The sequence below is a fragment of the Trachemys scripta genome, chromosome 12 (genome assembly GCF_013100865.1).
Source record: "Trachemys scripta elegans isolate TJP31775 chromosome 12, CAS_Tse_1.0, whole genome shotgun sequence".
NCBI lineage: Eukaryota > Metazoa > Chordata > Testudines > Emydidae > Trachemys > Trachemys scripta.
The window spans coordinates 35877518-35889573 of NC_048309.1; the positions used below are offsets into that span (position 1 = coordinate 35877518).

At 45.6% G+C, this 12056-nt stretch overlaps 1 protein-coding gene across 1 annotated transcript; it reads left to right on the forward strand.

The window, feature by feature from the left end:
• The first annotated feature begins 8555 nt into the window (after positions 1-8555).
• LOC117885373 (ribonuclease-like) lies at positions 8556-8981 on the forward strand. Its single transcript, XM_034786688.1, has one exon. The coding sequence runs from the start codon at positions 8556-8558 to the stop codon at positions 8979-8981; it is 426 nt and encodes a 141-aa protein (XP_034642579.1).
• Positions 8982-12056: the final 3075 nt, after the last annotated feature.

Below are 12056 nucleotides of genomic sequence, written 5' to 3' on the forward strand. Positions count from 1 at the left end.
CCCCCTGCTGCCCCAGCCCTGGGCTCTGCCCCCTCCACCCGCACCCCCCTGCCACCCCAGCCCTGGGCTCTCCCCACCACCACCACACACACCCTCCTTCCGCCCCAGCTCTGGTTCACTGGTAAGTCGCTCCCATGGCGGGTCATTCAGCAGGAATTTTGGATGTGCACAGAACACAGACAGGATTGGTTCCCTTATGGTTACAGAACTGCAGTAAAGTGGAACAATTTTCAGCTTGTGTGATTGGAGGATATCTGGATGCATATTATAAGACTGTCCTACATAAATGAGGAAAAGTTGAGGTGCCTTTATTATTCTTTTCTTCCACTCTTTGTTTCTATGGGGAATTTGCCAATGCAATATCGCTGTCTTCCTTTTAAACACATACAACTAAAAAAAAAAGGCAATGGCTGTTGAAAATAGCAATTCCAGTCCTAAAAACCACTGGGAAGCATTTTTTGCTCAGTTTTATCCTACTTTTTCTACAGCAATTTACAGTGGATCAGTATATTTTATTTGGGAGAAATGAAGTATCAGGTGCCCAAACTGAGCTTGAGCACTCCTGAATTTTGAGGTGTTCAAATCTGGAAGGCAGATGCTAGATTCCCTTTCTGAATATTAGCTAAATCTGGAAAGGAAAAGTCAATTTCTGCTTCCATGGCTCAGAAGTGGAAATCCTCCTACGTGCCTGGTACAGTATCTAAAGCTGCCCAGTCTAGTAGAGCCTCCCCTCCATTAATTTTCATTTTAAATTCTAGTGGAATCCACGTACCTCCATTGCTAGGCTTCAGATAGAGAGGGGCGCTGTTCATTTAGTCCACCCAATTCTTTCTTTGGGGGCTGCAAGGTGAGGTCACACCAGTATCCCTAATCCAGTCTGGGGATGTCTTCTGAAGGGGATATCTGGGCCAAAGCCTTCTACTCCTTTTGCATACTTGTTCCCCATTCACAGTGCCACCCTGCTCTAGCAGTGAGCTCTCCATTCACAGCAAGCTGCAGCATGAGGTCTCAGCTTCCTCCCTCCCTCCCCCTCTTTCCTGTTGATAGCAGCCAAGGGAATGCTGGGAAATGTAGTTCTTTCCCTGCTCCAGGGCTGGCTCTATAGGCAGGGAGCTAACCAAGGAACTACAGCTCCCAGGGCTCCCTGTTGGTTCTCAGCCTCCAGGCTGGATCCCTGCCAGCTGCCGCCCTTGCAAATGGGCTGCCCCAAGCACCTGCTTGCTTTGCTGGTGCCTAGAGCTGCCCCTGCCCCAAACCCAGAGTTGTGAGTTCAATCCTTGAGGGGGCCATTTACGAATCTGGGGCAAAAATCTGTCTGGGGATTGGTCCTGCTTTGAGCAGCAGGTTGTACTAGATGACTTCCTGAGCTCACTTCCAACCCTGATATTCTATGATAGTCACATAAACACCACCTATCCAGGAAACCTACGGACCGCTATACTTACCTACATGCCTCCAGCTTCCATCCAGGACACATCACACGATCCATTGTCTACAGCCAAGCCCTAAAATACAACCGCATTTGCTCCAATCCCTCAGACAGAAACAACCACCTACAGCAAATGAAGGTGTGATTGCCGCATGGGTGGGCATTACTATGCTGGCTTTAATCTAGCTAGCCTGGGAAACAACAGCAGGGGGGACACATTGGCCCGGCCTGCAGCACAGAATGCAACCAGAGAAGTTACCCTGTGGTGCAGTCTGTGCCGAATGCTATTAGTACCTACACTAGCTGAATTAAAACTGGCAGGGATATGCCTACCCATGCTAAAATCACATCTTCACTTGCTGGATAGACACACACTAAGATGTTTCCGTAGAGCCCAGGTGTCTAGCAGGATACATGTTGTTTGTTCCCTACCCATGCCCTGCCTTCTGGGCCACTGATTCTAATTGCCTGATATCAGGAAATCATGCTGACCCAATTTTTTATTGGACTTCCCCTCCCACTCCAACACATCTCTGTCTGGCTGGACTCTATATAACATGCTCCAAGATGAGACGGAGGATCAGGGTGAGGTTCAGCTCAGCAGAGGCTGGGATCAATCGCTTTGACGACAACGAAAACACAAGGACTTGGTTAAGTTGCAGGAGATTCCACCAGCCAGGAGAGAAGTGAGAACAGTGTCATATGGGGCTGCAATTGCAGGGATTGTTTCTAGGAGAACATTAGAATGGCCATACGAAGACCAATGGTCCATCTAGCCGAGTATCCTCTCTCCCAAAAATGGCCAACAGCTGGTGCTTCAGAGAGAATGAACAGGACAGGACAATTATCGAGTGATTCATCCCCTGTCTGGCAGTCAGATGCTTAGGGACACCCAGAGCATGGGGTTGCATCTCTGCCCATCCTGGCTAATAGCCATTGATGGACCTATCCTCCAGGAATTTATCTAATTTTTTTTCTGAACCCAGTTATACTTTTGGCCTTCACAACATCCCCTGGCAATGAGTTCCACAGGTTGACTGTGCATTGTGTGAAGAAGTTCTTCCTTATGTTTGTTTTAAATCTGCTGCCTATTAATTTCATTGGGTGACCCCTAGTTCTTGTATTATGTGAAGGGGTAAATAACACTTCCTTATTCACTTTCTCCACAGAAGTCATGATTTTATAGACCTCTATCATATCCCTCCTTTGTTTCAGAGTAGCAGCCATGTTAGTCTGTATCCGCAAAAAGAACAGGAGTACTTGTGGAACCTTAGAGGCTCTAATAAATTTGATAGTCTCTAAGGTGCCATAAGTACTCCTCCTCCTTTGTTGTGTCTTTTCCAAGCAGAACAGTCCCAGTCTTTTTAATCTCTCCTCATTTGGAAGCTGTTCTACACTTTTGTTGCCCTTCTCTGTACCTTTTCCAATTCTAATATATCTTTTTTGAGATGGGGAGACAAGAACTGCAGACAGTATTCAAAGCATGGGAACACCATGGATTTATATAATGGGATATGATATTTAATGCCTTACTATCTATCCCTTTCCTAATGATTCCTAACATTAGAATCATAGGACTGGAAGGGACCTTCAGAGGTCATCTAGTCCAGTACCCTGCACTCATGACAGGACTAAGTGTTATCTATACCATTTCTAACAGATGTTTGTCTAAGCTGCTCTTAAAAATCTCCAATGATGGAAATTCCACAACTTCCTTAGGCAATTTATTCCAGTACTTAACCACCCTGACAGTTCGTAAGTTTTTTCTAATGCCAACCTACTCCTCCCTTGCTGCATTTTAAGCCCATTGCTTCTTGTCCTATCCTCAGAGGTTATGAAAAACAATTTTTATCTCTCCTCCTTGTAACAATATTTTACATACTTGAAAACTGTTATCGCGTCCTCTCAGTCTTCTCTTTTCCAGACTAAATAAATCAATTTTTTTTTCAATTTTCCCTCAGAGGTCATGTTTTCTAGACCTTTAATCATTTTTGTTGCTCTTCTCTGGACTCTCTCCAATTTGTCCACATCCTTCTTGTATTGTGGAGCCCAGAACTGGACACAATACTCTAGTTGAGGCCTAATCATCATGGAGTAGAGCGGAAGAATTACTTCTCGTGTTTTCGTTACAACACTCCTACTAATACATCCCAGAATGATGTTCGCTTTTTTGCAACAGCGTTACACTGTTGATTCATATTTAGCTTGTGGTCCACTATGACCTCCAGATCCTTTCTGCAGTATTCCTTCATAGGCAGTCATTTCCCATTTTTTATATGTGCAACTGATTGTTCCTTCCTAAATGGAGTACTTTGCATTTGTCCTTATTGAATTTCATCCTATTTACTTCAGAGCATTTCTCCAGCTTGTCCAGATCATTTTGAATTTTAATCCTACCCTCCAAAGCACTTGCAACCCCTCCCAGCTTGGTATCATCTGCAAACTTTATAAGTGTACTCTCTATGCCATTATCTAAATCATTGATGAAGATATTGAACAGAACTAGACCCAGAACTGATCCCTGCAGGACCCCACTCATTATGTCCTTCCAGCATGACTGTGAACCACTGATGATTACTCTCTGGGAACAGTTTTCTAACCAGTTTTGCACCCACCTTATAATAGAATCATACAATCATAGAATCATAGAATATCAGAGTTGGAAGGGACCTCAAGAGGTCATCTAGTCCAACCCCCTGCTCAAAGCAGGACCAATTCCCAGCTAAATCATCCCAGCCAGGGCTTTGTAAAGCCGGGCCTTAAAAACCTCAAAGGAAGGAGACTCCACCACCTCTCTAGGTAACGCATTCCAGTGTTTCACCACCCTCCTAGTGAAATAATTTTTCCTGATATCCAACCTGGACCTCCCCCACTGCAACTTGAGACCATTGCTCCTTGTTCTGTCATCTGCCAACACTGAGAACAGCCGAGCTCCATCCTCTTTGGAACCCCCCTTCAGGTAGTTGAAGGCTGCTATCAAATCCCCCCTCATTCTTCTCTTCTGGAGACTAAACAATCCCAGTTCCCTCAGCCTCTCCTCATAAGTCATGTGCTCCAGACCCCTATCATTTTTGTTGCCCTCCGCTGGACTCTTTCCAATTTTTCCACATCCTTCTTGTAGTGTGGGGCCCAAAACTGGACACAGTATTCCAGATGAGGCCTCACCAATGTCGAATAAAGGGGAATGATCACGTTCCTCGATCTGCTTGCAATGCCCCTACTTATACAGCCCAAAATGCCGTTAGCCTTCTTGGCAACAAGAGCACACTGTTGACTCATATCCAGCTTCTCGTCCACTGTGACCTCTAGGTCCTTTTCTGCAGAACTGCTACCTAGCCATTCGGTCCCTAGTCTGTAGTAGTGCATGGGATTCTTCCGTCCTAAGTGTAGGACTCTGCACTTGTCCTTGTTGAACCTCATCAGGTTTTTTTCGGCCCAATCCTCTAATTTGTCTAGGTCCCTCTGTATCCGATCCCTACCCTATAGTGTATCTACCACGCCTCCCAGTTTAGTGTCATCTGCAAACTTGCTGAGAGTGCAGTCCACACCATCCTCCAGATCATTAATAAAGATATTAAACAAAACCGGCCCCAGGACCGACCCTTGGGGCACTCCGCTTGAAACCGGCTGCCAACTAGACATGGAGCCATTGATCACTACCCATTGAGCCCAACGATCTAGCCAGCTTTCTATCCACCTTACAGTCCATTCATCCAGCCCATACTTCTTTAACTTGGCGGCAAGAATACTGTGGGAGACTGTATCAAAAGCTTTGCTAAAGTCAAGGAATAACACATCCACTGCTTTCCCCTCATCCACAGAGCCAGTTATCTCATCATAGAAGGCAATTAGGTTAGTCAGGCACGACTTCCCCTTTGTGAATCCATGCTGACTGTTCCTGATCACTTTCCTCTCCTCTAAATGTTTCATAATTGATTCCTTGAGGACCTGCTCCATGATTTTTCCAGGGACTGAGGTGAGGCTGACTGGCCTGTAGTTCCCCGGATCCTCCTTCTTCCCTTTTTTAAAGATGGGCACTACATTAGCCTTTTTCCAGTCATCTGGGACCTCCCCCGATCGCCATGAGTTTTCAAAACTAATGGCTAATGGCTCTGCAATCTCACCCGCCAACTCCTTTAGCACCCTCGGATGCAGCGCATCCGGCCCCATGGACTTGTGCACGTCCAGTTTTTCTAAATAGTCCCGAATCACTTCTTTCTCCACAGAGGGCTGGTCACCTTCTCCCCATGCTGTACTGCCCAGTGCAGCAATCTGGGAGCTGACCTTGTGCGTGAAGACAGAGGCAAAAAAATCATTGAGTACATTAGCTTTTTCCACATCCTCGGTCACTAGGTTGCCTCCCTCATTCAGTAAGGGGCCTACACTTTCCTTGATTTTCTTCTTGTTGCTAACATACCTGAAGAGCTCCATCTCGGTTGCATTTCCGTAGTTTATTTATGAGGAAGTCATGTGAGACAGTATCAAAAGCTTTACTATATCAAGATATACCACGTCTACTGCTTCCCCCCCATCCAGAAGGCTTGTTACCCTGTCAAAGAAAGCTATCAGGTTAGTTTGACAGAATTTGTTCTTAAAAAATCCATGCTGACTGTTACTTATTATCTTCTAGATGTTTTCAAATTGATTGCCTAATTATTTGCTCCATTATCTTTCCAGCTACAGAAGTTAAGCTGACTTGTCTAATTCCCCAGGTTATCTTTATTTCCCTTTTTATAGATTGGCACTATATCTGCCAGTCTTATGGAATCTCTCCTGTCTTCCATGACTTTTCAAAGATAATTGTCAATGGCTCAGATATCTCCTCAGTCAGCATCTTGAGTATTCTAGGATGCATTTCATCAGGCTCTGAGGACTTGAAGACATCTAACTTGTCTAAGTAATTTTTAAGTTGTTCTTTTCCTATTTTAGCCTCTTCTGATCCTACCTCATTTTCACTGGTATTCACTATGTTAGACGTCCAATCACAACCAACCTTCTTGGTGAAAATCGAAACAAAGAAGTCATTAAGCACCTCTGCCATTTCCACATTTTCTGTTATTGTTTTTCCTCCCTCATTGAGTAATGGGCCTACCCTGTTCTTGGTTTTCCTCTTGCTTCTAATGTATCTGTAGAATGTTTTCTTGTTACCCTCTATGTCTCTAGCTAGTTTGATCTCGTTTTGTGCCTTGGCCTTTCTAATTTTGTCCCTACATACTTATATTATTTGTTTATATTCATCCTTGTAATTTTAGCTAGTTTCCACTTTTTGTAGGACTCATTTTTTGATTTTTAGATCATTGAAGATCTCCTGGTTAAGCCAGGGTGGTCTCTTGCCATCTTTCCTACGTAGTGGGATAGTTGGCTCTTGTGCCTTTCATAATGTCTCTTTGAAAAACTACCAACTGTTTTCAATTTTTTTCCCCTTAGACTTGCTTCCCATGGGATCTTACCTACCAACTCCCTGAGTTTGCTAAAGTCTACCTTCTTTTTTGCTGTTCTCCCTCCTACCATTCCTTAGAATCATGAACTCTATCATTTCATGATCACTTTCATCCAAGCTGCCTTCCACTTTCAAATTCTCAACCAGTTCCTCTCTATTTGTCAAAATCAAATCTAGAACAGCCTCTCCCCTAATAGCTTTCTCCACCTTGTAAAATAAAAAATTGTCTCCAATACATTCCAAGAAAATGTTGGATAATCTGTGCCCTGCTGTGTTATTTTCCCAACAGATTACTGAGTAGTTGAAGTTAGCTTTTTTGACTGCCACTGCACATCGAGTGGTTGTTTTCAGAGAATTATTCACAAAGACTCCAAGATCTCCTTCATGAGTGGTAACAGCTAATTTAGACCCCATCATTTTGTAGGTATAGTTGGGATTATGTTTTGCAATGTGCATTATTTTGCATTTGTCAACATTGAATTTCTCCTGCCATTTTGTGTCCAATCACCTAGTTTTGTGAGATCCCTTTGTAACTCTTCACAGTCTGCTTTGGACTTAACTATCTTGAATACTTTTGTAACATCTGCAAATGTTGCCACCTCACTGTTTATTTCCTTTTTCAGATCATTTACAAATATGTTGAACAGCAGTGGTCCTAGTAAAGATACTAGGGAGACCCCCCCCCCCCGAATTTACCTCTTTCTACTGTGAAAACCAACTATTTCTTCCTATCCTTTGTTTCCTACCTTTTAACCAGTTACTGATCCATGAGAGAACCTTCCCTCTTTTCCCACAACTGCCTACTTTGTTCAAAAGCCTTTGGTGAGGGACCTTGTCAAAGGCTTTCTGATGTCAAAGGCATCTTGTTCTGGTGGTGGTGGTGGTGGGGGGGGGGGGCTGGCAGATAGGATTCCTGGGTTCAGTCTCCACCTCTGGGTGGTGAATGGGGAACCATGGGTGAGAAAGGGTGGCTGATCTTAGTTGGAAGCTTTGCAGCACCTGGCACAATGGGGGGCCTCTTGGTCACTCGGAGAGTCAGGGCACCTGGCTTCTATCCCTGGGTCTGGGAAGGAAATGGGGAATAGTGGGTTAGAGGAAGGAGCCACTGTTACCAAAATATCGGGTCCACCTAGCTGAGAGCCAATAACAGCCAGACAGGGATAAGGAAGAGTTGCTTTATTCTGCAGAAGAAAGGATAGCTTTGCACCTTAGTACAAAAACTCTGTCTTACACACATTTTACAGATCCTTTATACACATTCAGACAAAGGTCCTTGCAGTGTTAACACTTGATTGGTGGTTGTCAGACCCGTGCTTTTGCTATCTGGTCAGTGAAAACCAGCTTGGGACCAGCTCCAACTACCTTAAGGCCTTGAAGGGAAGACAGTTGAAAAGTTCAGGCTACTGTGTACTTGAAGTGTCTGCTTCCCCCTAATGGCCACTGGTTGACATAAAGGCTGCTCTGTTAAGGAGGGGTCACTAGTAACTTTCACACCACCATCTCAGTTAGGGTCTGTGAAGTACCTGGCACAATTGGGTGTGAATAATGGGAGAAACAGTGGGGTGGGAGGGTTGATGAGAGCGGTTTGGGCCCAGGAGGTTCCATGGAGGAGATAGATCCCCACGCCGCGCTGTCTCCATCCATCTCCCCCCTCTCTCCCCACTGCAGGTCAATCCAGTGACAGACATGGCCATGGCTCCAAGTGGACCCCGCCCCATGCTCCTGCTGATCCTCGCCCTGCTGGCAGCCAGCCTGACCCTGTCCAGCGGGATGCCATGGAATCTGCTGAATGATATATTCAATCAGCACCATGTGGACCATCCAAAGACCCCACCCTCCAACCTCAACACCTACTGCAACAATATGATGTGGAAGCGGGGAATATACTGGAAGCTAGTCAACACCTTCATTCACAAACCCATCCCATCCATCAACAGCATCTGCTCTGGGGGTGGAACTGACATCCAAGGTGGCCTACGCAGGAGCACTGCTGTCTTTCTCACCACCAAATGCACATTTAACCCACTGATCTTCTCTTACACCGGCACACAGATTTCTCATCAAATTGTCATCGCCTGCTGGAAGGGGCTCCCTGTGAACTATAGGGAATAGACGTAAGGTCCAGCCTGGGCATGGAGGGCAGGCAGGGAACCCTGCTGCTTCCTCTAATCCTGCTCTAAAAAAACAACAAGGAGTCTGGTGGCACCTTAAAGACTAACAGATTTAATTGGGCATAAGCTTTCGTGAGTAAAAACCTCACTTACTCACAAAAGCTTATGCCCAATTAAATCTGTTAGTCTTTAAGGTGCCACCAGACTCCTTGTTGTTTTTGTAGATACAGACTAACACGGCTACCCCCTTAATCCTGCTCTGTCCCTCTCACACTGGCCAGAGCACCTGGCTACTCACCCACCTCTGAACACTGGTCAGATTGTTTAGGTGTTTCCACCCCTCATCCCCCGCTACACTAGTGTCCATTATACAGTATAGCCTCCTCTTCCCCACCCCCACCATCTGCTGCCCATAGTGCCCATTGTACGGTATAGCCGCCCCGTCCCCATCTTCTATTCCCTGCTGCCGACTAGTGGCAATCAATTAAGAAATATCCATCAGTTTCACCCTTCTAGTATTGTGTACTCAGTCTAATAATGGATAATCATCACAATTAACTGTTATTTCTTATTGGTCTCTTCATTGTTTTTCAACATTTCCCCCCTTGTATGCCATTCTCTATGCTCCCTAAAATCCATAAACCGTGTTACCTGAAAAACAATCACTGGCTCATTGTGTGAGATTGGGGATAGCAAAAACATGAGGAACACTTAAGGAGTGCTTGGGAAATATGTTGTGGTTTTCCAGATTGGTTCCCCTGCTTTGAACCCACTCTTAATCTTTTCCCTAGTATTGGGAATAGAATCCAGGAGTCCTGACTGCTACTGCTGGGCCTGCTCTAACCCACTGGACCCCACTCTTCTCCATGAGCTGGAATAAAATACAATAATCCTGAATCTTTATGCACGTTGAACTTGCTGACCCCCACTTCCTTCCCAGGGTCAAGGTAAGAACCCAGGTGTCCTGATTCCCAGCCTTCCTTGCTCTAACCCACAAGACCCCACTCCCCTCCCAAAATTGGAACCCACACTAAATAAAAACTTTCATGCTCCAGGTTAGGAGCCTTTCACTAAGTGAGAAAGAACAGGAAGAAACTTTGTCTCTGAGCAAGATTTTGTACAATTCCTCTCTTGGGAAAATTCCTTGCCTTGATACAACTGGGACTGGCTAGTGTCAGAGCCTAAGCTGGTGGGACCCTGGTTCGTGACATCCCCAAAATAATTGCTAGAGGCTGGATCCATCCACATGGGACTGACTGAGCCTTCCACAAGAGAAAGAGAAGTAAACTGAGTCATTGTCAAAATTTGCCTCTGCTAGGGTTTGAACCATGGGCTATTGGCACCCGCAGTGAGAAACCCAGTGTTAGACCAACAACAAAAGTGTTGGGGTTCCTGGCAGTGCAGCTGAGCATTTTCAGTTGGCTGCTGTAGGCTCTAGTTTCTTTTGGTCCACATGTTCCCATCCTACCCCTGCCAACATCCAAACCTATTAGCCACTCACAGACCCTTGTATGAAGGGGACGAAGGGTGAAGGCACAGTTTTAGAGGAAGGCGTCACTCATAAAACAGGATCCAACTCCTGTAGTCCCTTGATACCCCAATCCTGAACCCCATCTAGGTCTCTCTAACTCACTCCAGCTCTGCCATCCCATTGACACCCCGCAAATAACAGACTTTCAAACCCAGTCTGACGCTGGCCACCTTTGCCTACAGCCTTCTACTCCTCTCTTCCTGTCTCTATCCTCTCCTTAAATGCAATTTGCAATATTGTTTCTCTTTCCAAAGAAAAAAAATCACATGCATCAGGGATGTAAACCCTCAAACACTGGCAGTAAGAGTCATACCCCTAGATGAATGAGCCCGGTAGTCAACATTACCCCTGTGTTTTCTCTCCTCCCTGATAGATCACTCTGTGGTCATGCACCCCTGGCTCACAACCACCTGCTTCCTCCCTGAAGACCATATCACATGGTGTCTAGCTTCACAATTAACTAGTGAAACTCCCTGCTCCTGGGTGTTACTGAGCCCAGTTTAGGGAAGCATTTTCAGATTTAGATTGTGTCAGGGCTGGGACATGGGCAGCCTGTCCTATGGGTTAGCTTCAGGCAGGGGCTGATGGTTCAATTACCAGGAATCAGGCTGGGTTGGAACGCCAGGAGATCAGAAGCAAGAAACAAGTCAGAGGGCAGGGATGGAGAGTCAGGCCTAGTCAGGAAACTAGGTGGTCAGAGCAGAAGGCAGAACCATATATACATGAGAAAATCATCAATAGCAGGATGAAGCCCAGAGGTGCAATTTCATGTCTCCTCCTCTGACTTAAATAGGGTCTGTGGCCCAATCAGAGCTTTGGAGCTCTTCCAATGACTTTAGAAGTGGGGCTAATGCCCTCATTGGGTTTCATGGATGCTGGTCCCAGCTATTATCTGTGAGCTGCCAGATGGAAGACTGGTGTGTGATGAAGTATCAGGGGGTAGCCGTGTTAGTCTGCATCTACAAAAACAGCAAGGAGTCTGGTGGCACCTTAAAGACTAACAGATTTATTTGGGCATAAGCTTTCGTGGGTATAACAATTTCCACCCCACCATCAACCTCAGCCTGGACCAGTCCACACAAGAGATCCACTTCCTGGACACTACAGTGCAAATAAGTGATGGTCACATAAACACCACCCTATACCGGAAACCTACTGACCGCTATACGTACCTACATGCCTCCAGCTTCCATCCAAGACACATCACACGATCCATTGTCTACAGCCAAGCCCTAAGATACAACCAAATTTGCTCCAACCCCTCAGACAGAGACAAACACCTATACGATCTTTATCAAGCATTCTTAAAACTACAATACCCACCTGGGGAAGTGAGGAAACAGATTGACAGAGCAAGATGGGTACCTAGAAATCACCTACTACAGGACAGGCCCAACAAGGACAATAACAAAACACCACTGGCCATCACATACAGCCCCCAGCTAAAACCTCTGCAACGCGTTATCCACGATATACAACCTATCCTGGAAAATGACCCTTCACTCTCACGGACCTTGGGAGGCAGGCCAGTCCTCGCTTACAGAC